General features: G+C 45.1%; 1 protein-coding gene across 1 annotated transcript; it reads left to right on the top strand.

Moving 5' to 3' along the window:
• The first annotated feature begins 218 nt into the window (after nt 1-218).
• Nucleotides 219-23,254, top strand: PTAFR (platelet activating factor receptor). The gene is made up of 2 exons (XM_079940336.1): nt 219-420; nt 20,023-23,254. Exon 2 carries the CDS (start codon nt 20,039-20,041, stop codon nt 21,095-21,097), a length of 1,059 nt encoding a protein of 352 aa, XP_079796462.1. The 5' UTR covers nt 219-420; nt 20,023-20,038; the 3' UTR covers nt 21,098-23,254.
• Nucleotides 23,255-25,119: the final 1,865 nt, after the last annotated feature.

Genomic DNA, 25,119 nt, shown 5'->3' with positions numbered 1-25,119 from the left:
GTGTGCCTGTCTCCTCCATCTCTCCTTTCCCCTGACTCTCTCTCTTATTCTGTTTTCTCGCTCACGTCTCCTCTCCCCTCTCCCTCATACTTGTGCTGTCTCGAATGCACGCTCTCACCCCTCTTGCTCTCTCCCTGTCTGCTTCTTCTCTGCCTCCTCCCCAGCTTCCGGCTCGGTGGCCGCTGCCCACACCCCACCCTGCCCCTTTCTCTGCGAGAAACCTCCGAGCAGCGCCCAGGGCCTGGGTGACCCAACTCTGAGGTTTCTGTGGAGGGGCCCTGGGGTCATGACGTTTCCTCCTGTGGGTGACTTGGCAGGGATGTGCTCTGTTTCCTCACTTCTGCGATTCCAGACAGCACAGAGGCCGGGGCTGCAGACAGATACTCAGACCTGACAGAGGTGGCCGCTGCCCCGGGACAGGTAAGAGGCGTCCCAGGCCTGGCCGGGCCAGGAGGAGGTGTGTTACAATGTCCTCAGGAGACCAAGGTCATGGCCCCTAGACTGTGTCTAAGCAAACAAGTGCTTCTGTTTTGGGGTTTATTTTTAATTTTTAAAATTAATTAATTAATTCATTTTTGGCTGCGTTGGGTCTTCCTTACTGCGCAAGGCTTTCTCTAGTTGTGGTGAGCGGGGGCTACTCTTTGTTGCAGCCCACAGGCTCCTCACTGCGGTGGCTTCTCTTGTTGTGGAGCTTGGACTCTAGGCGCGTGGGTTTCAGTAGTTGTGGCACGCGGGCTCAGTAGCTGTGGCTCGCAGGCTCTAGAGAGCAGGCTCAGTAGTTGTGGCGCTCGGGCTTAGTTGCTCTGCGGCAACTGGGATCTTCCCGGACCAGGGCTTGAACCCTTGTCCCCTGCATTGACAGGCAGATTCTTAGCCACTGCACCACCAGGGAAGTCCCAGTGTTTCTGCTTTTAAGGGAATGTTTTGGCATCTTCTTCAGGCCCAGAGGCTCTTGCTTAAAAGGAATTCCTCGTGACCAAACTTTCCCAGGGAATTTATTTCCCTCTTTGGTTCTCTAAGGCCAAGGCAGTGCTGAAGTGACCTCAGAGACCTCACTTGGAAGTGGTGAAGGTGATGAGAGGGGGCTACCTAGATCTCAGGGGCTGGAAGCCATCTGCTTTACTAGCTGTGTGGCCTTGACCATGTCACATCCCCGCTCTGTGCCTCCGTTTCCCAAATTGTCAAATAAGGATAACGCTGTCTCCCCAGCCTGAAGATCAGGAGAGGTAAAGGGTCTGGTACGGCGCTGCGTACTTAGGAATTCACTAGTTGCTGGGTTTTTCCAGGGGGATGATGAAGAGGATAACCAGGTTGCTGGTACAAAGTGCCTGGCTCACAACCTGCTTCCCCAGCAGGTTCCAGGGGGTAGGGACAGAGCACAGGCTGGTAGCCCCTGTCCTTCACTGGCAGGTCCAGATGTGGGTGTGGTGAATGGAGGCTGCTGCCCAGACACTTGCTCATCTGTAGAGAATGAGGGGACCAGCGGAGTCTCTCCCCAAGCATTCAGGAAGCTCTGATTTAGCTCTTGACTGAATACACAGCTGTGTTCCAGGTGCTTAGAGTGTGTGTGTGTGTGTACGTGTGTGTGTGTGTGTGAATGAGATGGTGGTGGGGGAGACTATCTGGGGGGAAGACCACCACTCGGCAGCCCCTCCCCCCTTCTTAATTCTACAGGAGGGGACCTTCAGGGTCTAAGTTTGGAGCTGAGCTCAGCTGGCTGATGGGAGAAGCATGTCAAAAATTTCTGCAGATCTCTTCAGTTTATAAAGTCCGTTTCAATTCCCCAAATGCCTTACTCTTGACCAAACCCTTTACCACACCCAACCATCTTCCTTTTCGCAACAGTGTTTGAGGTTTGGTTGGGGAGGGGTGTGTGCAGATGAAGATCCCAAGGCTTAGAACTGGGGAGAGACTCACTCTAGGTGGTGGGTGAGATCCTCTGATCGTAATTCCTGATCGTAATTCGTATTTCTCTTCAGCCACCCTTGGTTGCTGCTTCCAAAGGAGGAGATATGTGGCTGCTTTGGTACATTGCTGATTTGTTTGCTCATTCATTCATTCATTCAACAAACATTTTCTGAGGGGGAGGGAGGAGCTCACAGTTTTTGATCAATAACCTCGTGCATCAGTTGCTTCATTTTGCACTTATAACTTACCCTATGAGGAAGGTTCTATTATCACCATTTTGCAAATGAAGAAAGAGAGGCTTCAAGGGCTGAAGATCAGCTAGGAAAGAGCAGAGCCAGGTGCAGATCTGAGTCTGTGTGACCGCAGGGCCTGTGTCCTGCAACCTACATTTTCCCTTGGGCCAGCCCCTGAAGATGTCAGAATGATTCCTGGTATAACAGAGGTGTGCCCTTGCTGGGGAAACCCAGAGGAAGAAGCACCTCCTTGGGTGCTTCCTCTTCCCTGCCCTGGCTGACTTCCAGGAGGCAAGAAGTAGGGGAGGGTGACTCACAGACAGATACTACCTGGGTATCTTGGACCCAGAAGGAGAGACTCAGGCCAGGCTCAGGGTCCCCCAACTCCACAGGGATGTCCTAGATCAGATGAGCAGAGACTGAGTCTCATCAATATAATATATAAACCTGGGATCAGGTGGGCCCCAAGTGAGAAAGAAAGTTGGGAAACTCTGATGCCCAGGCCATCCCCCATCGCTGGGGCCCTAGACCCTGTCCCTGACCTCTTCCCGGACAATGAGCTCCATTCATCCACCGATAAATGTACCTAACGTGGTGCTAGCCTCCTTGTACTGGAAGCCATGTAGAGCCTAGTGCAGAATTCCCCAGAGGTCAGGAAACTTGCTCCCTTTATTTGCCCCTCAAATCCTTCTGTTTCCTGGACAAATGGTAGTGAAACCACTCCATGAGGGGAATTTTTAGAGGATATGACCAGAAGCACAGAGGCATGGCCAAGCCAGGGCACAAATGTCAAGCATCAGGGGAGGCCAGAATAGGAGGTAACTCACTTATTGAGCATGTTAGAAGTTTACCTGCTTTCAACCTCAAAGCTATACTGTGAGGTCAATGTTCATATCATTTCTGTTTTATTGATGTGAAAACTAGGACTCACAGAAGGGAAATGATTAAACTATGGTGTTTTAAACCTTTATTTTATTTATTTATTTATTTATACTTTTTGGCCGCCGTATGGCATGCAGGATCCTAGTTCCCCGAGGATTGAACCCGTGCCCCCTGCAGTGGAAGCACGGAGTCCCAACCACTGGACCGTCAGGGAAGTCCCTGAACTATGGTGTGTTATTGGTCCCAGGGAATCTAAGGGCTGGGAGTGGCTGAAGCTGGTGTGAGAGGTTTGGAAGTGAAGGATGAGGGACAATGTGACTCTGTGTGTATGTGTGTGTGTGTGTGTGTGCGCGTGTGCGTGTGTGTGTGTGTGTGTGTGTGTGTGTGTGTGTGTGTGTGTGTGTGTGTAATGCCTGAGGACCTGTACCCAGGGAGTTCCCAGCCCAGAATGGAAAGAGAAATCAACAGCCATTATAATGCAGTGTGATTTGTTACGGGAACCAAAGGTGGCGCCTCTAACCCTTTCTGGGGCAGGGAAGTAAGACTAACAGTAGCTAGCATTCACTGAGCTCTTATTATAGATCAGGCATTTTCCATTTAATCCTTACAAAAATGCTATGATGTTGTGTTAGGATTCTTTTTTTTAAACAGATGAATGAACAGAGGCTTATGGAGGTGAAATTGTCTTGGGCGAGAATCGGCTGATAGCATTTTGCCAACTGTCTCTAGCTGCCATAAAAAGATGTGACTGGTTCCTAGAAGTTTTCAGGGTTAATGATATATCTGGAAGCTTGATATAGGTGGCTTCAAGCTGGGGTAAACTTGGGATGAGCTAGATGTGAACGGTTGCAATGACAGTGGTGCTATTTTGAGAAACGTTTGATCTGATCTAATCAGCTGATTGTCTGGATTCCCTGTAGATACAGCTTTTTAGAGCTGTTGCTCATGAATACCTGAAATTGTGTTACATTATTCATTGAATCTTCGCACCATGCTGGGAGCTATGTGCTTGAAATATTATCAGCTCCATTTACAGGGGAAGGACCAGAGGCTCAGAGAAGGATAAGCTTGACCATGGTCGTGAAGCCAGGACAGAGACAGGATTTGAACGGAGGTTTGTCTGACGCCAGAGTCTGTGATCTTAACCACTGTCCTTTCCCAAATACTTTATATCCTTTATCTTGCTGGGTGCTCACAAAAAGCTCTATAGGGTAGATGTGTTATTGTCCTCATTTTATAGATGAGACCCAAAGAGGGGAAGCAGTTTTACCAAATGTCACACAACCATTAAATAAAAAAGCTGAGCCATATGATTCCGAGTTAAAATTATGCAATGTATTTTCAAATCTGCCATCTCTGAGACCCGTTAAAAATTGTTTTTATTGTGGTAAAAAACATGTAAGAGGGATTCGCCCTCTTAACAATTTTAAAGTATTGTTAACTATATGCACATGTTATACCACAGATCTCTGGCACTTTTTCATCTTGCATGACTGAATCTCTGTACACATTGAACATCAACTCCCTGTTTCTCCCTCCCTCCAGCCCCTGGCAACCACCGTTCTATTTTCTGTTTCTGTGAGTTTGATTACTTTAGAAACCTCATATAAGTAGAATCATTCAAGATTTGTCTTTTTGTGATTGTTTTATTTCACTTATTAATATCCTCAAGTTTCATCCATGTTGTAGCATAGGACAGGATTTCCTTCCTTTTTAAGGTTGCATAGTATTCCATTATACCACATTTTGTTTATCCATTCATCTGTTGATGGACATTTAGGTTGCTTCTATCTCCTGGCTATTGTAACTAGTGCTGCTGTGAACCTGGGTATACAAATACTTCTTCAAGATCCTGTTTTCACTTTTTTTTTGGAAATATACCCAGAGTGAGATTTCTGGATCATTTGGGAGTTCTATTTTTAATTTTTTGTGGAACCTCCACACTGTTTTCCATAGTGGCTGCATCATTTTATATTCCCACCGACAGTGAGTGCATAAGTGTTCCAATTTCTCCACATCCTCACTAACACTTGTTATTTTCTACTTTTATGATTGAGGCCATCCTAATGGGTGATATCTTATTGTGGTTTTGATTTGCATTTCCCTGATGATTAGTGATGTTGAGCATCTTTTCATATGCTTTTTTTCCCCCCTGCCTCTTGGCAATTAAAAAAAAATTTAGTTTATTGAAGTATAGTTGATTTATAATGTTGTATTGATTTCTGCTCTACAGCACAGTGATTTAGTTATACATATATATGTATATATATATATACATTATTTTCCATATTATTTTCCATTATAGTTTATCACAGGATATTGAATATAGTTCCCTGTGCTATATAGTAGGACCTTGTTGTTTATCCATTCTATATATAATAGTTTGCATCTGCTAATCCCAAACTTGCAATCCCTCCCTCCCCATCTTTTCATATGCTTGTTGGCCATTTGTATATCTTTGGAGAAATGTTTCTTCAAGTTCTTTGCCCATTTTTAATTTTTTTTGTTGTTATTGAGTTGTAAGAGTTCTTTATATATTCTGAATATTAATCCCTTATATTATTTGCAAATATTTTCTACAGTTTGGTAGGTTGGCTTTTACTCTGTTGATTGTTTCCTTTACTACACAGAAGTTTTTAAGTTTGATATAGTTCCAAATGTCTATTTTTCCTTTTGTTACCTGTGCTTTTGGTATCATACCCAAGTAATCATTGCCAATTCCAGTGTCATGATGATTTCCCTCTAGGTTTTCCTCTAGGAATCTTATAGTTTCCAGTCTTATGTTTAGGTCTTTAATCCATTTTGAGTTAATTTTTGTATGTGGTTTAAGATAAGGGTCCATCTTCATGCTTTTGCATGTGGATATCCAGTTTTCCAGATACCATTTGTTGAAGAGACTATCCTTTCCTCATTGTGTAGTCTTGGCACCTTTGTCAAAGATCATTTGACCATATATGTAGGGATTCATTTCTGGGCTCTCTATTGTGTTCCGTTGGTCTTCATGTCTGTTTTTATGTCAATACCACACTCTTTTGATTATTGTACTTTGTAATATGTTTTGAAATCATTAAGTGTGAGGCCTCCAGCTTTGTTTTTCTTTCTCAAGATTGTTTTGACTCCTGGGGGTACTTTGAGATTCCTTATGAATTTTAGGATTATTTTTTCTATTTCTACAAAAAATGCCATTGGGATTTTAATAGGGCGTTGAATCTGTAGATCACTTTGGGTAGTATGGACATTTTAGCAATATTAAGTCTTCCAATCCATGACCTCAGGATGTCTTTCCATTTATTTGTGTCTTCTTTAATTCCTTTCAGCAATATTTTGTAGTTTTCAGTGTACAAGTTTTTTGCCTCCTTGGTTAAGTTTATTCCTAAGTATTTTATTCTTTTTGATGGTATCATAAATGGGATTACTTTCTTAATTTCCTTTTCTCTTAGGCCCATTTTTAAATCCTCATCTTACCAGTGAAGAGACAGAGACACAGAGTCATGGGGTGAGTTTAACGTTTGAACCAGGATTTGATTCCAGCTTCAACGCTGCCTGGCAGGAGTTAGATGAATGCAGAGCAGTCCCTCCCCTGCCTTTGCCCTGTTCAATTCCCCACTTTGGGGAGCAAAGGTAAAAGCAGGGCCCCAGGTCGAAGGCAACTCTTCCCGGGGCCTTGCAGCCTCTGAAGCGCCTGTTCTCAGGCAATAGGACAGGTCTGTGAGTGGATGAGTTGGCCAAGGAGTCGTTTGCTTCCACCAGGGGCCACAGCTCGGCCTGGGAGAGACAGGATGGGCCTTGGAGTTCAAAATCTCACGGGCCACTTCCCAGCTATGTGACTGTGGACAAGTCTGTTTCCTTCTCTGACCTCACTTTTTTTGCTGGAAAAATTTTGTAAAACTCACCTTGCAAGGCTGATTTGAGGAGGAAATACGATCATGGGTAAGAGGTGTCTGTTCATTTAATCAGTGAATGATGCCCAGTGCCCTGAGCTTAGGTGGGCTGGCTCTGGCTCCCCTCCAGTCATGCCCTCCCCCACAGAGCACGGAGTCCTTGGATCCCGGAGGGAGTGCCCACTTGGAGCCAGTGTCCCTCCCATGCTCCCAGGCTTGCCAGGCTGCGAGGAGCTGCTGATTCATGGAATGTGCATGAAGTTAGATATGACTGATTTATAGCTTATAAATATTTAGACATTTGTACTCTTGACCCCAAATGGCCCCACAAATGTTAGGGGCCAGTCTGACTGGTAAACGCAACGTCCCAACCCACAGTCCACACTGGGGAAGTAATCAGCACGTAATTCCTTCTGCCCAGATCTCAGTGGTCCCTCTGACTGTCCAGCTGAGGATGGGAGCCCTTTCTCTAGGTCCCCTAAGGGGATGGGATTGTTTGCAGACAGTATGGGAATGACAGTCAGTGGGGGATGGGACTGAATACTCTGCAGGGCAGAGGGTGGGAGATACAGATGGTAGAATTCTTCTTGTCTCCATAAATATTTATGCCCCCCTAGCCCACCCCCCAGCTAAATGCTGGGCCTGGGCCTGCTGCCCGGCCTTGATCCATCAGGGAGCCCTGCCCACGTGTTAAGTTGAGTGGTCTGAGTCTCCTCTTCCTTCTCCCTCCGAATGCTCCTTCCCTTCCTGAGGCGTTGAAAGCTTTGTTGGCATTAGCCCAACACCCTGTCCAGAGCTGGCAGGAAAGCCAGTATGTGGCTTAGAGTCCCTGGGGTCACTGGTGATCCACAGTCCCCTCCCCTGGCTCCAAGTGACTGGGCCAATAGTGAGAGGAAGTCCTGGCCATTTGTGGCTACTTTGCATGCTTATCTTTGGAAACATAGTTTGGCTTATAAGATTTTGCAGATGAAGAAACTGAGGCTCAGAGAGGTGAAGTCACTTGCCCAAGGTCACACAGCAAGTAAATGGCAGAGCCAGTTAAGAACCCAGGTCTTTCTGACTCCAGAGGCCTTTTCCCTACCCTGCCTTTTCCCCCCAGAGAGACTGGACACCTTTCCTTCATACTAGTTTCCTCTGAATAATTGTCAGGGCTTGGTCATTCATTCATTCAGTCTTTAATGTCTGACACTGAAGATAAAGAGATAAAAATGATCTAGTCTCTGCCCTCAAGAAGCTCTCAGCCTGGCGAGGAAGGGCACAGAAATCAATATTTACAACATACAGTGTCAGATGCTATGCTGAGGAATGTGCCCAGTACCATGGCAACCCAGAGAAGGAGGCAACTCATTCTGCCTGGGGCAAAGAGAGAAGGCGTCCCGGAGGAAGCACTCTTTAGATTAGGTCTTCAAAGATGAGTAAGATTTTGCTAGGTAAAGCAATAGGCAAAAGGCATTCTCAGTAGGGGCCACAGCATGTGCAAAGGCACAGAGGTTTGAGGAGAAATAGTTTTTAGAGAAGCAGCAAGAAGTTCATTGTGGCTGGAGTAGAGGGTGAGTGGTAGTAGAGGCTGGTGGGAGATGAGATGGGGAAGGAGCTTGCACTTGGTCCTGGGCAATGGGGAGCCATGGAAGGTGTTAGAACAGGCAAGTATGTGGCTGACAGCGTGTGGAGGCACAGCACTGCTCAACATTCAGTGTGTGCGTGAATCACCGGGGAATCTTGTTAAAATACAGATGCTGAAACAGCAGGCCTGAGGTAGAGTCAGGTTCTACATTTCTAACAAGCTCACAGGTGATGTTGCTGCTGCTGGTGCAAGGACCACACTTTGAGTAAATGAGGTTGTAGAGGGCTCACTCTGCCTTGCCTGGAGGCTGCTCTGGGGAGCAGGCAGCCACTGGTGCTCTTGTCACTGGAGAGATCAGGCCTCTACCATCTTCTTGGGTCAGCCCTCTTGCAGCCCTCACAAAAGAGTCAATCTTGCTAGTTGCTAGATATTTGTTCACTAGACAAATGTTTGTTAAGCTCCTACTCTGGCCAAGCTTGTGCTGGGTGCTGGGGATGGAGAGAGGAATTGGAAATGCTACTTTCTGGTCCACGTCGCCACCATCTCTTGCCTCTGACATAGTCTCTCTGCTTCCACTCTTGTCCCCTACCCTCTATTCTCTGCCCAGCAGCTGGAGAGAGAGATCCTGCTGCTCATGTGCTTGACATAGTCCAGACCCTCTGATGTTCATAGAATAAAACCCAAACTCCTTACCATGGCGTAGGAGTGATTTGGGGTCTGTTGCCCTCAGATCTCATCTTACTCTTCCCATTTCTCTGGGGACAGTGACCTTTCAGTTCCCTGAATGTGACACATTTATTTTTAGCTCAGAATATGATGAACTTATTCCCACTGCAGGCCCTTTGCACGTGACACCCTGTGCCTGGAATATGCTTCTAGATTTTCTCTTGACTTGTTCCTTTTCACGTTTTAGATTTTAGCCAGGGGAAGACACAGGTTTTGTAGGACTCTGAAGCTTATACAATATGTGGGCCCCTCTTTAAGAGACACAAAATTATAAATATACAATTAGGAACAAGGCCTAGGAAGGGGTCTTAAAGCTTAATTCCTTGGCTTCATGGTATATCTGCCTCTAGTTTCATTTATATGTCACCTGCTCTGAGAAGCCTTCCCTGGTCACTCTATTTTAAGTAGCCCTCTATCCAATCTTCATCATGTCACTATTTTTATTTCTTTTATTGAATTCATCACAATTTGAAATTACCTTGTTCATTTATCTCTGTACTTATTTTTGTCTGTTTTCCATGACTAGAGTATAAGCTCCTCAAGGGCCAGAATCTTGCCTGTTTTATTCCCACAGTGTCCCCAACACAGTGCTGGGCAGTCAGCAGGATGTCAGGTGAATGAATGGACATGGGCTCATTCCTCAAGAAGCTAAGGCCTAGTGGCAGAAGGACACACACAGGCAATTTCAGTGAGCTTTGGGAGCCCAGGGGATGGGCACTTAACCGGGTCTTGGGGGAGAGGCAGGATGTGAAAGAGTCGGAGAGGCTTAGGAAAAACTACCTGGAGGAAAGGAGGCCTGAACAGCTTTAAAGGATGATCAGTAGTCAGCTGGGCAGAGAGAGGGAGGGGAGCATGAATGAAGGCGTTGATGTATGAGCCCCCAGACCCAGAGGAGACTAGGCTGGTTACATTTTGGGTGATTTCAAGGGTTCTATTGGTGCAAAGGGATTATGTTTGGGATGAAGGCCAAGGGAGTGGGAGTCACCTGGGGACCTGTGACTGGAGAGAAGGCAGCAGAAGTAGGAAGGGCCTGGGTGGTGGGTATTGGAGGCGCCAAGGACGAGGCTACTGGCAAAGGCAGGGGTTCTGCCCAAGACGTCCACACTGATTCTGGTCCTGTATCTGGAAGGAAGAGGCCTACCTCTGCTGGGCCTCCTGTGAGGGCCGTGTGGACTGGGGAGGCTCTGGGTTCGGAAGGACCTGAGTACACATTGTCTCAGGTTGGGTTCCTGCTTCTCATTTGAGATTAGCACACTGGCATGTTTTTCCTGGAATATTTTAAAGCAAAACTGAGATACTGTGTAATCCTACCTATAAATTCCTCAATATGTGTGTATAATAGATAAGGAATTAAAAATCTAAAAGTATATAACCAATATATCACGATCACAGCCTCACAAAATTAGCATCAATTTCTTTTCTTTTTTTTCTGGCTGTGCCTTGCAGCTTGCGGGATCTTTGTTCCCCGACCAGTGCTGAGTCCTAACCACTGGACTGCCAGGGAATTCCCAGCATCGATTTCTTAATTCCATCTAATACTTTGTGTTTGAGTTCTCCCAGCTGTCTAACAAATATATATATATATATATATATTTTACAGTTAGTTTGTTTAAATCAAGATACATACAAGGTCCACACACAGGCTTTATTTGCTTAACTCAGCTTCTCAAACGAGAATTTGACATTCCACTTCCTTGCCTCTCATTCACTCCTGAACGCATACTTAGGAAACTACTGTCCGTCTGATCAGGGAGATAGATTTCTGAGTGGCCCTGTGCAATGTTTGCTTTCCTGTCTTCATTGTGCTGGATCTCGCTGAGGCTTTTCACACCATTGGCCACTTGCTGCCACACTCTTGAAACTTTCTTCTGTTGGGTCTTGCGTGGTGGTCCCCTGGTCCTCCTCCTCCATCTTGACCATCCTGTTCCTACCTGCAATGAACATGGTGGTACATGACTCTTTTTGAATTATGGTTTTCTCAGGGTATATGTCTAGTAGTGGGATTGCTGGGTTGTATGGTAGTTCTATTTTTAGATTTTTAAGGAACCTCCATACTGTTCTCCATAGTGGCTGTATCAATTTACATTCCCACCAACAGTGCAAGAGGGTTCCCTTTTCTCCACACCCTCTCTAGCATTTATTGTTTGTAGATTTTTTGATGATGGTCATTCTGACCGATGTGAGGTGATACCTCATTGTGTTTTGGTTTGCATTTCTCTAATGATTAGTGATGTTGAGCATTCTTTCATGTGTTTGTTGGCAATCTGTATATCTTCTTTGGAGAAATGTCTATTTAGGTCTTCTGCTCATTTTTGGATTGGGTTGTTTGTTTTTTTGATACTGAGTTGCATGAGCTGCCTGTAAATTTTGGAGATTAATCCTTTGTCAGTTGCTTCATTTGCAAATATTTTCTCCCATTCTGAGAATTGTCTTTTCATCTTGCTTATGGTTTCCTTTGCTGTGCAAAAGTTTTGAAGTTTCATTAGGTCCCATTTGTTTATTTTTGTTTTTATTTTCATTTCTCAAGGAGGTGGGTCAAAAAGGATCTTGCTGTGATTTATGTCATAGAGTGTTCTGCCTATGTTTTCCTCTAAGAGTTTTATAGTGTCTGGCCTTACATTTAGGTCTTTAATCCATTTTGAGTTTATTTTTGTGTATGGTGTTAGGGAGTGTTCTAATTTCATTCTTTTACATGCAGCTGTCCAGTTTTCCCAGCACCACTTATTGAAGAGGCTGTCTTTTCTCCATTGTATATTCTTGCCTCCTTTAACAAAAATAAGGTGGCCATATGTGCGTGGGCTTATCTCTGGGCTTTCTATCCTGTTCCATTGATCTATATTTCTGTTTTTGTGCCAGTACCATATTGTCTTGATTACTGTAGCTTTGTAGTATAGTCTGAAGTCAGGGAGCCTGATTCCTTCAGCTCCGTTTTTCTTTCTCAAGATTGTTTTGGCTATTCGGGGTCTTTTGTGTTTCCATACAAATTGTGAAATTTTTTGTTCTATTTCTGTGAAAAATGCCATTGGTACTTTGTTAGGGATTGCATTGAATCTGTAGATTGCTTCGGGGAGTATAGTCATTTTCACAATGTTGATTCTTCCAAGAATCTAAGAACATGGTATATCTCTCCATCTGTTTGTATCATCTTTAATTTCTTTCATCAGTGTCTTATAGTTTTCTGCATACAGGTCTTTTGTCTCCTTAGGTAGGTTTATTCCTTGGTATTTTATTCTTTTTGTTGCAGTGGTAAATGGAAGTGTTTCCTTAATTTCTCTTTCAGATTTTTCATCATTAGTGTATAGGAATGCAAGAGATTTCTGTGCATTAATTTTGTATCCGGCTACTTTACCAAATTCATTGATAAGCTCTAGTAGTTTTCTGGTGGCATCTTTAAGAGTCTCTATGTATTGTGTCATGTCATCTGCAAACAGTGACAGTTTGACTTCTTCTTTTCTGATTTGGATTCCTTTTATTTCTTTTACTTCTCTGATTGCCATGGCTAGGACTTCCAAAACTATGTTGAATAATAGTGGTGAGAGTGGACAACCTTGTCTTCTTCCTGATCTTAGAGGAAATGGTTTCAGTTTTTCACCATTGAGAATGATGTTGGCTGTGGGTTTGTCATATTTGGCCTGTATTATCTTGAGGTAGGTTCCCTCTATGCTTACTTTCTGGAGGGTTTTTATCATAAATGGGTGTTGAATTTTGTCGAAAGGGAAGTGCAGAGTCTTAACAATTGGACTGCCAGGGAAGTCCATTCTCTTCTAATGTTGGGCTCTTCAGGGTTTAACCCTGGATCCTCCTGGGTGTTTCTCAGGCACTCCACCTGTGATATGGCCCCTACGAAGTTCATCCTCTACGCCCCACACTCTTCCTCCTCAGTGTCATCTCCGTGAAGACAGACGCCACCCAGCTCCATTCATCTGGGCCAGACAACCTGGCCATCCGTGTCTCCTCCCTTTCTCTCAACCACTATCCCGTGCATCTCTAAGTTCTGTCCATTCTATCTCCCAAATCATTCTCACAGCCATCCATTTCCATCCTCTCCGCCATGTTCCAAGCTTCCCTTTGGTGCTCTGGACAGTTGCAGTTATCTCTTTGTTATCTCCCTGCCTCTGACCTGAGGCCCCTCCAATTCATTCTGTACACAACAGTCAAAGCCATATTCCATAAACCTGAAACTCCACATCCTTCAATGACTCCCCATTTCCAGCAGAATCAAATACAAACTCCTTTAGCCTAGTATGCAAGACTCTACTTCAGTTGACTGATGCTTGCTTTGTAGGTCCTGTCTCTCCTCACCACCACCCCACCCACCTTTTAAGTTTTAGCCAAACCAAACTTCTCAAGTTCCCTGAGAACAAGGCACATCCTCTCCTGTTCTTCCAGATGTCTTCCTCTCTCCCAGCTGCATCTGGCTAACTCCTTGTCTTCCTTCAGCATAAGCAGGAGTCGTTCCTGACCGTCAAGTCTGGGTCACGGGCACACTCAGAATGACCCTGACATCTAGAACCTCCACCATCCTAACACTAAGCACCTATCTATTTCTGAATCTCTCTCTTGCAAAATGGCCTGTGAGCCACTGAAGGGCAAAGACGAGGTCTGTTCTCAGAAGCCTCAGGACTCTGCCCAGGCCAGCAGCAGTGAGCTTGTCCAGAGAAGGCATGAATGAGTGACTGAATGGGTGAGCTGGGCTATTCTGTGTGTGCCCCATTCACATGGTGAGACTATTTTTTTTTTAAATCAATTAATACCAAAAAAAAAACCCCCCAAACCCCTCGAAATCCATGATGAACAAAATACCAAAAGTTTAAATGAAGACAGGATCATAATAGTGCCAGGCAGGGCCGTATTAGAGCCTGGGGCAAAAGGAAGCATCAGTAATACTGATTTTGATTCTTCAAATGATTGCATCCAAATATTATTTATCTTGATTACTGAGGTTTTTGGCGCTCCCTTGAATTTTGTACCCAGGTGAGCACCTCATGAGCCTTATTCAAATCCTGATCCTCATGGGAAGACTTTCTCAACAGGCCTGGGCAGGGGTGGCATAAGGGGCAGGGACCAGGAGGATGTCCTGAGTGGAGTCCTTTGCCTGGAGAAGGATAGTTTCTGGAGGACAGTTGTCCCTACTCCACTGTGCTGGAGCCTAAACCCAAGAAGAGGACAGGACTTACTTAGGGGTGGGGATAGGGTGTTGGGGGTGGATAGGGATGTGACTTCCTCAAAGACCCAGAGTGAGCACCACACACCTCCCAGCTGTGGGCTGCTCCCCACCCCCGCCTCTCAGGCCCCAGGAACAGGGTCGCCTAAGGCACAAGGGTCCAGCAGGAAAAAGAAACAAGGCCAGTCCCAGATGAATGGGCGTCTTAGGCTCAAAGGAAATGGGGGGACGGGGCGGGGTGGTGAACTGAGACTGTGGAGCATTGATTTTCAAATTTTTTGGCCTCAGGATCTCTTTATATTCTTAAAAATTATTGAGGGCCCCAGAGAACTTTTGTTTACATGGGTATACCTACCAATATTTACCATCTTCAAAATGAAAACTAAGACATTCTAAAAATTTTTGTTTTTAAATGTAAAAACCAATAATAAACTCGTTTCATGTTAACATAAATAATGTTTTTAGTGTAAAATAACTAAAGTTTTCAAAACAAACAATTTAGGGAGAAGAGTAACATTGATTTACATCTTTTTTTTGCCCATCTCTTTAATGTTGGGTTTAATAGAAGACAGCTGGATTCTCATATTCACTTCCGCACTCAGTCTATTGTGATATGTGATATAAAGTATATGAAGAAAATCTGCCCTCACACAGATGTATGTGTATTTGTAAAGGGAGGAATATTTTAATGGCTTTTTCAGATAATTGGTGATACTCTTCTTTGATTCTACATCAGAACTCCACAAGAGGTAGTTTCTTAAAAGTTAGTTGCAATGTATACTGAATCATATCAACAAACTTTTTGTCATCCGTGAACAAGGCAATGTATTGGTCTATCTTGCCCTTTGAATCTTTTACCTCTATGTAATTTTGAAACATCATGCTTTCCTCATTTGGAAAATATTGGTTCACTGAGATATACAGGTCTTCCAGATATTGACTTTTCATTATAAGATATCAAACAATTGTATTAATTAATATCACTACCAATCTCATCAGAAAATTCTTTGGATATTGGAAAGCTGTCAAGCTCATGCTGGCAGATACAGATTTTCCAAACATTTTAATCTTTTCTTGGAAGTTCAAATTTTAATCATGGCAGCAAAATCCCATCATCGGTTTTACTTGAAGTGACAGGATCGCTTTATTTCCATAGTGACTTTTTGAGAAAAAAGTCTGCCAGATACCCAAGTCTCTGAAAAGCCATAGTTTGTCAGTCATTTTTTCAAGTGATAATGATGATCCAAAAAACAGCTCAGCTCACAGCTCAAACAGTGGCATTGGGTCTTTTTCTGAAGACAACCACTCTACTCCAGTTTGCAGCAGAGATATTTCATGTGTATTTCCCATTCCGATACACAGATTATTAAAAGGATGTGTACTGGGCTTCCCTGGTGGCGTAGCGGTTAAGAATCCGTCTGCCAATGCAGGGAACACGGGTTCGAGCCCTGGTCCGGGAAGAGCCTTCGAGCCGCAACTACTGAGCCCATGTGCTACAACTACTGAAGCCCGCGTGCCTAGAGCCCATGCTCCACAACAAGAGAAGCCACCGCAATGAGAAGCCCACTCACTGCAACAAAGAGTAGCCCCCGCTTGCCACAACTAGAGAAAGCCCGTGTCCAGCAACAAAGACTTAATGCAGCCAAAAATAATAAGAATTTTAAAATTTATTTAAAAAAATATAATAAAAAAATAAAGTGAAATTGGCTTTTTTTTTTTTTACGCTGAATGCGTAGCTGTGAAAGATATGACTCCTATGATAGTTTGGCGTCCCTACCTTGACTGGTGCTAAGGAGCCAGCAGTTTTGCTCACCCTTTTGTAATGTCGGTGCAAATGTCAGTCACCTCAGTGAAGAAGACAAATAATGTCTTGGTATTATTATGATGATCATTTTGACCTCATGGATTCCCTGAAAGTTTTCAGAGATAGACCTCCTCTCTCATCCCTCATTTACACGGACCACCCTTTGAGAGTTACTGTCTTACACCTATGGGATCAGATGGCAGGGTCACCTTTAGGAGTGGAAAAGATCCCAGCTGAGTAGAAGCTAGCAATTTGCTGCTGAGGAAGCAGAATAAAAGTATGTAATTCAAATCAACTATGTAATTCACAATGCAACTTGAGGGTGAGTTTTTTGTTTTTAAAGGAATCGCAATGATTTCTTGGAATAATTGAACCTACATTTATTTAATTAACATAGACAAACCACTACCATATACTAAATAGAACAAAGAACAAAATTTTTCTCAATCAAGAGAAAAATTCTAATTACAGCCAGTCGTTTCTTTAAACTCACCTGTAAGTATCTATAGACTTCTTCAAGTGTTTCCACTGTTCTGGGGCTCCCTAAGGGGTGGGTGTAATTAACAAGGCTTATTACCCATTCCTTTTATTTATTGATTCATGGTGCTGGGAATAGTGTTGATTAGGCAGACAAGGTCCTTGATCTGCCAGTGCTCACAGTCAAGTGGGAGAGTGTGAAACGATCATACAAACATGAATACGATTACAATTGTGCTAAGATTTAAGAAGAAGTATAGGGAGCTTTGAGATGGGACTTGACCTGACCTGGAGGTCATTGAAGACCTCCCTGAAGAAGTGAAATTCAGCTAAGGTCTGAAACATGAGTTGGAGTTGGCCAGGTGGCAGTGGGGTGTGGATAGGGAAGCATGTTCAAGGCAGTGGCGTGGTATGTGTGCAGGCTGAAGCAGGAGAGTTCTGGGTGAGTTTGAAGACCCACCTGGGAAGTCCATTTTGGCTGGAACCTGGTGAGAAGGTGGCATGAGATGAGGGTGGAGTGGCAGCCAGAGGTCAGGGCAAGGGCCATCAGGTGGCCTTTTTTCCAGTTCCTGGAACCTACCAATCTCTTTCCTGCCATAGTGCTAGACTCATGCAGATCCCTCTGCCTGGAACTCTCTTCCTAGGCTCTTCTTTCAGGCCTCAATGGAAATGTCACCTCCTTTCAAACTAGATATCTTGGGACTTCCCTGGTGGCGCAGTGGTTAAGAATCTGCCTGCCAATGCAGGGTACACGGGTTTGATCCCTGGTCGGGGAAGATCCCACATGCCACAAAGCAACTAAGCCCATGTGCCACAACTACTGACCCTGCGCTCGAGAGCCTGTGAGCCGCAATTACCGAGCCCATGTGCTGCAACTACTGAAGCCCACGTGCCTATAGCCCGTACTCCACAACAAGAGTAGCCACTGCAATGAGAAGCCCGCTCACTGCAAAGAAGAGTAGCCCCCGCTCGCCACAACTAGAGAAAGCCCGTGTGCAGCAACAAAGACCCAATGCAGCCAAAAATAAATAATAAATAAATAATTTATATTAAAAAAGTAGATCTCTGTTTTCTTCTCCCTGTCAGCACCCTATTTTCTTTGTATAGCAGCTATGTTTGTTTACACTGCTTTTGTCTATCGCCCCCACGAGACTCTAAGTTCCCTGAAGGCAGGGTCCTGTCAGTCATGTTCACCCTGCCTCTCCTGTGTTTGGCAGTGAGCCTGACACGCAGTTGGTGCTCAGAAATATTTTTGGTTGAATGTATGAATGAACATATGAAGACAGAGCTAGATTTGAGATCCTGGCTCCATCCCTTAATGCTGTGTGACCTTGGACAAGTCACATAACCACCCTATACTCCGTTTCCTATTCTGTAAAATGGGGATCTTACTTCCTATCTCAAAGGGCTTTCGCGAGACTCAAAGGTAGTGCGTGTGGAAGCACTGAGCAGGGTGCCTGGCTCCAAAAGAGATGCTCTTAAGTGTTAATTGTCTTCCTTGCTTCTCACTGCCTATTCCCTGCTCTTTTCACTCTACTATGATATATGATGAGCCTTGGGCCTTGCTTAATCCCGAGTCTCTTGCCATCCCATCCCCCTCAGCTGCAACACAAACATAAGAGGGGCTTCCAGGCTCACGTGATGGCAACATAGTGGGAGGGACAAGAGGGGAGGGAGGAACTGGTTTTTCTGGACAGTGGATGGGGACAAAGAACTGTTGAAAATGAACCAGACTTTGGGTAGTGCGATTATGGCTACTTTTAATCTTCTTTCATATATAGTTGAATCTTGAACAACACAGGAATTAGGGGCGCCACCCTCCCCGCAGTTGAAAATCTTCTTATAACTTTACAGTTGTCTCTCCTTCTGTGGGGTTCCGTATCTGTGGATTCATCCAACCATGCGTCGTGTAGTATTGTATTTTTGTATTGTATTGTATTGTATTAATCAAAAAAAAAATCCATGTATAAGTGGACCCACACAGTTCAAACCTGTGTTGTTCAAGGGTCAACTGTACTTAAAACAAACACCTTTTTGTTTTGAAATAATATTAGGCCTTCAAAAAAGTTGCAAAATAGTACAAAGAGTTCATTATATGCCCTTTACCCAACATTCTCAATTTATAAAACAATAGTACAATGATCAAAACCAGGAAATGAACATGTTTACAGTATTATCTAAATTATAGACCTTATTTGAACTTCACCAGTTTTCCCCTAACAATATTTCTGTTCCCGGGTACAATCCAGCATCCCACTTTGCACTTAGTTGTCCTATGTCTCCTTTATATCCTCTGATCTATGATAGTTCCTCAGTCTCCTTGTCTTTCGTGACCTTGACACTATTGATCAGTCATTTTGTAGAATGTTGCACAATTTGGCTTTGTCTGATGTTTTCTCATGGCTAAATTGAGATTATGCATTTTTGGCAAGAATACCACAGAAGTGGTGTTGTGTCGTTGTCAGTACATCGTACCAGGGGTACATGATGTTGACATGTCTTACTAATGATGATGCTACTCTTGTTTACTTGGTTAAAGTATTGTCTGTTGGGCTTCTCCATTGTATACTTTTCTTTTAAAATTATACTTAAAAATTTTTAATTACTAAAGCAATGCACACTCCTAAAAAGTTTAAACAAACAAAAAAAAATGTAAAGTAATTATACTTCCCACCAAGCCCACCTCACCTTTCCAGAGGTTTCACTACTGTCATCGCTTTGAGGGGTAACCTTCTAGATCATTTTCTATATCATATACAAGTACATAACGGGGTCATACCAACTTTTTTGTTTTGTTTTGTTTTACTGAACAATATTATCCAGGGACAACTTTACATGGCAGTACAAACAGATCTAACTCATTCTTTCTAATATATAGCTACTATTTCATTCTCTGGGTGACTCTAATATACATCTGTGTACTTTCTAGATTGTGTATGGGCATGTGAATTATTTTTTAACATAAGGCATTTTACCATCAAAATTTTTATCTCAAATTTCATCACTAGACCAATATTCAAATTTTGTCAGAAATTAAACCATAGAATTTAAATTTAAAAAAAATTTAATTTCCATCTGTTTCATCACCAGGAATAGATTATCTAAAACTCTAAGTCAAAACAAGCTAAAGAATAAAAAAGTATATTTTTAAATGGAACAAGAGAAAAGAAACTGAACTGCCACTGATTTTATTGAATGTCAGAGGCCATTCATTTAAAAAACACACCATTATTTTATGTAGGAAGAAAAAAATGCCAATTAATTGGAAAATGCCACCAATTTTAGAGTGTTTAAAATGTGCAAAATGGGAGTCTTGGAACTGAGTAAATCAGATAGTCCCTTGTTAGCCCTTCATTAACCGGAATCTCTGTGTGGTCTTCCAGGCACAGGTAGGATCCTATGACCAGCTGCCCACTCCAGCCCACCGTGATGGAGGCAAATGATTCCTCTCGTGTGGATTCTGAGTTCCGATACACCCTCTTCCCAATTTTTTACAGCATCATCTTTGTGTTGGGGGTCCTCGCCAACAGCTATGTGCTGTGGGTCTTTGCCCACCTGTACCCTTCCAAGAAATTCAACGAGATAAAGATCTTCATGGTGAACCTCACCATGGCTGACCTGCTCTTCCTGGTCACCCTGCCCCTGTGGATCTTCTACTACTACAACGAGGGCAACTGGATTCTTCCTGAATTCCTGTGCAACCTCGCTGGCTGCTTCTTCTTCATTAACACCTACTGCTCAGTGGCCTTTTTGGCCGTCATCACTTATAACCGCTTCCAGGCTGTAACACAGCCCATCAAGACCGTTCAGGTCACCACCCGCAAGCGTGGCATCCTTTTGTCCCTGATCATCTGGGTGGCCATTTTGGCCGCTGCATCCTACTACCTCATCCTGGACTCCACCAACACAGTGCCCAACAAGACGGGCTCAGGCAACATCACACGCTGCTTTGAGCACTACGAGAAGCGCAGTATCCCAGTCCTCATCATCCACGTCTTCCTCGTGTTCAGCTTCTTCCTCGTCTTCCTCATCATCCTCTTTTGCAACCTGATCATCATCGTCACGCTGCTCACGCAGCCGATGCAGATGCAGCGCAATGCAGAGATCAAGTGCCGGGCGCTCTGGATGGTCTGCACGGTGCTGGCTGTGTTCATCATCTGCTTTGTGCCCCACCACATTGTACAGCTGCCCTGGACCCTAGCTGAGCTGGGCTTCCAGAAGAGCAACTCCCACCAGGCTATTAACGATGCACATCAGGTCACTCTCTGCCTCCTTAGTACCAACTGTGTCTTAGACCCCATCATCTACTGTTTCCTCACCAAGAAGTTCCGTAAGCACCTAACGGAGAAGTTTTACAGTATGCGCAGCAGCCGGAAATGCTCCCGGCTCACCACGGAGACAGGCACCGAAGTGGTCATGCCGCTCAAACAGGTCCCTGTCAATTCCCTCAAAGATTAGGCCCAGATTGTTTGGAGCCCAGAGGCTTATCCTCCATGGACATCATGGAGGGACCTGGGGGAGGAAGGGGTGTCTGATGCGGCCCTGGCATCTGCTCCCTGGGCACTGGTGGCCCATTAGGTATGGAGGCTACCTCACCAAGGTGTCGATGCTGGGTAGAGCCAGACTGCTGGGAAATCCAGAACTTGAACGAGCCCTTTCAGCCACCTTTGGGCACATGCCATAATAACTTTGGTTGGTAACCTCGTCCCGAGCGCCTGAGTCTGACAGCTCTGGAAGGAATGTCAGGGCCAGGGGCAGTCCTTGGGGGTTGACACTGAGCCACCCAGTTCATCCTACCAGGACAGCAGTCCCAAATGAGTAAGTTCTAAAGTTTTGGGCAACCACTCCCTTTATCACTAAAAAGTCAGAGAAGGGGTTTTGGAAAAGGGACGCTCCCCTCGCTGCGTGGCACCGTCTTTGGGATAGACTTTTAAGCTAGGATGGTGCCGCCCAGTCTCTACCTAAAGGCACAAGGTCTTTGTGGCACTCTCAGGGGAAGTGGCTTGGTGGAACCCTCTCCCGAGTCATGCAACAACCTGTATTGAGTGATGACCAGAGAAGATAAAACATGCAGAGACCGAAAGCTAGGATGGGGAGCCTGTCTCCTGGGGCAGATGTGTGTTTCCGCACAGGCCTCACCTCAGGCCTGGGGCAGCTCTGGGGCAGCGGGAGAGACACAACACCCACATCCACCTTCTGTCTCAACAAGGGACCCTGAAGAAGTAACTCCTGCAGCACAGCCACCCACTGTGGGTGGGCAAAGTCCCCTCAAAGCCAAATTGGGGCCCTCCAGGCCACTGCGATGCCCAGAGGCTTCCGTGGGAAAGGGCAGTTAGGCTGAGAAGTACCTGCAGGAAGGCCTCCAGAGTGGAAGGAGTCCGTAGCTCCCCTCCCCACCTCACCTTCTGAGAGGCCCCTCTGACTTAGCTGCCACGAGCTGAGAAGAGCAACTAGAATCCCAAGGGCGGGCAGGCACTTTGAGTTCTGGGTGCAGAAGAGAGGTGAAAACTTCTCTTGAGGAGTTCTAGATGCCTGAGCCTCCTCTCGCACCCTGAGCACCTGCAGTGTGAACCTGACAGCCTCAGACCCAGGGGCTAGGAGGAGCCTTCCCTGGTTTCCAGAAATCGTCTTCCCTTCCAGCCAGTGACCCCACAAAGCTGGGATCCTCGTTTCCCGCATACTGGGCTGATTTTGATAAATGCCTCCCAATGGGCCAGAGACCTGCTTGGGTCTGGGGTGGCAGTTGTGGGCTGGACTTAGCAGGTGGTGACTAGGTGGATACTGCAGCGGACTTGAACTTCGGGGTCACACAGACCCAGGTTCAAGCTGTGGCTTTGTCACTTCCTGCCCAGGGCCTGTGAACTGAGTTTCCTACCTCATAGAGTTATGAGGAGCAGATACCTCTAGGTCAGGCTGACTGCTCATCCCAGATTCTCCCGCCTTCTGAGAATTTGTTCCCCCGACCCTCCGATAGGCGCTGAAGGGATGAGAGGTGAGCGTCTGTCTCTAGTGGGGCCAGTCAGGTTCTCGCTTGGGAATAAGCAGCAAGATTCAGGGATGCTCTTTCAGGCTCTGCAGGCCACTTACCGGAACACATTTAAACTCTGGAGCTGTGTGTGTGTGTGTCTGCGTGTGTGCGTGAGGTGTGTGTGTCTGCATGTCTGTGTGTGAGGTGTGTGTGTGTGAGGTGTGTGTGTCTGTGAGGTGTGTGTGTCTGCATGTCTGTGTGTGAGGTGTGTGTGTCTGCATGTGTATGTGTGTGAGGTGTGTGTGTGTCTGCATGTATGTGTGAGTGTGTGTGTGAGGTGTGTGTCTGCATGTCTGTGTGTGAGGTGTGTGTGTGTGTCTGCATGTATGTGTGAGTGTGTGTGTGTCTGCATGTTTGTGTGTGAGGTGTGTGTGTGCGTGTGTTTGTGTGTGAGGTGTGTGTGCGCGTGTGTATGTGTGAGGTGTGTGTCTGCGTGTATGTGTGAGTGTGTGTGTGTGTGTGTGTGTGAGAGGTGTGCGTGTGTATGTGTGTGAGGTGTGTGAGTGTGGCCAGCGGGCCAGGGTTGAGGGAGGCACCTGCATGAATGTAGTAGAGAAAACGGCTCTGCTCAGAGAGAAGACAGAGGTGTGCAGAGCAAGGCAGAGACCGGGGGGACCGCAGGGGCCTGGAGAGAGGAGGCGCCGTGCTTCCAGGGGCCTGCTGGCTCCCTTCCTCCAGGCCCAGCCCTTCTCGAAGCTCAACATCTGCGCTGCTTCCTTCGGGTCCTTGTGAGATTCCCTTTTAGGATACATTCTCTTATTTTGCTTAAGCTGATTTGAGTGATTATCTATTACTTGCAACCGAAAGAGTTCTGAATGAGATAAATGCTTGTATGCTAAAGCACAGTGTTTCTTGAATTTCAGCCGTTTGTGTACTCCCCTCGTAAATTTTGCAATATCCATGTACCATCTGTATGTTTACTCAAGAAATATATTTCTCTAAATCGAGTCACTTTTTAAAACTTTCACCTGTTTAAAAGAATGCTTTAGAACTAAATTGTAAATGAAAACAAATGCCACCTGCCACACATAGAAGGTAAAAATAAACACAAAACACAAATATTAAAATCAAGGGACTTCCCTGGTGGCGCAGTGGTTAAGAATCCGCCTGCCAATGCAGGCCACACAGGTTCAAGCCCTGGTCTGGGAAGATCTCACATGCCGCAGAGCATGCGTCACAACTACTGAGCCTGCGCTCTAGAGCCCACGTGCCACAACTACTGAGCCCGCAAGCCACAATTACTGAAGCCCGCGCACCTAGAACCCATGCTCTGCAACAAGAGAAGCCACTGCAATAAGAAGCCCGTGCACTGCAACAAAGAGTAACCTCTGCTCGCCGCAAGTAGAGAAAGCCCGCGTGCAGCAATGAAGACCCAATGCAGCCAAAAATAAATAAATAAAATAAAATAAATAAATTTATTTAAAAAAAAAAGAAAATCAAAATGCTCTTGGTGTCCTGTTTACAGTCACCTCATATGCCCCACAAGTTGCATAGCACACTTTAGGAAACATTGCTATGTATATAAAGTACACAGGGTCTGCATTCAGTAAGTGCTCAATAAAGAGACAGGCAGTTCCGAGATGGTATCTTGTGATTGCCCCCTTGTTTCTCTCAGAATGTTGCTCCAACACACAAGCCAGGATCTCACTCCCATCCAGGCCCAGGGGAGGTGGTAATTTTAGGTTGTAGCTCATGCTACGGCTCTGATGATTGCCTCACCACTCTGAATACAACCACCTTTACTGCCCCTGTGACCTCTGCCTGGTTGTGACCTTCTCAGATGCTTTCTCTTTTTTTTGACCCAGCCCAGAACACCTCTTCGAGGCAGCTTTCCTGAATTCCTCTAGACAGGTTAATTGACCTAGCAGCATTTTAGGTCTGGGAGGGTGCGACTTTTTTATACCCTAATAACTGTTGAAGTTTATCCATTTCAATGTATTCTTTCCTACCCTGGGGGCAGGAACTGAATCTTTCTTTGTTTTAATCGAAGTATAGTTGCAGGAACTGAATCATAATCAGTGTATCCACATTTCTCATGTGACGCCTAGAAATGAGCTGTCTATCTCCAAAGCTTCCTGCTTCCCCAGGGTGCAGCATAAGCACACATTGACGTATACATGCACTTATTGTGAAAGGGTTTAAGAGGACTCTCTACAGACAGACAAGGAAGGAATTTAATATATATTTTTCTGGAGTTCTACATCCATATTTAAAAAAAGGTGTCAGGGATTTTCAGAGGATCAGAACCTTTTGAAGCTGGTAGGGTCCAGTTCCTCCATCTTACTAAGAGGAACATGGGGCTCAGAGGGGCCATGTGATTGCAGAAGTTACATAGCGTGGAATGCACTTGTGTCTCTCCCTTCTTGCAACGGTGGCAGGATTACCGGAAAAGCTGAGTTATAATTCTTTTAATGAAACATCACCAATCAGGATTTCCAACCCATGTTGGACA

Source organism: Stenella coeruleoalba, assembly GCF_951394435.1.
Source record: "Stenella coeruleoalba genome assembly, chromosome: 1".
Taxonomy (NCBI): domain Eukaryota; kingdom Metazoa; phylum Chordata; class Mammalia; order Artiodactyla; family Delphinidae; genus Stenella; species Stenella coeruleoalba.
Note: the sequence above shows the minus strand (reverse complement) of the source record. Positions and strands in the feature narration are given on the sequence as shown.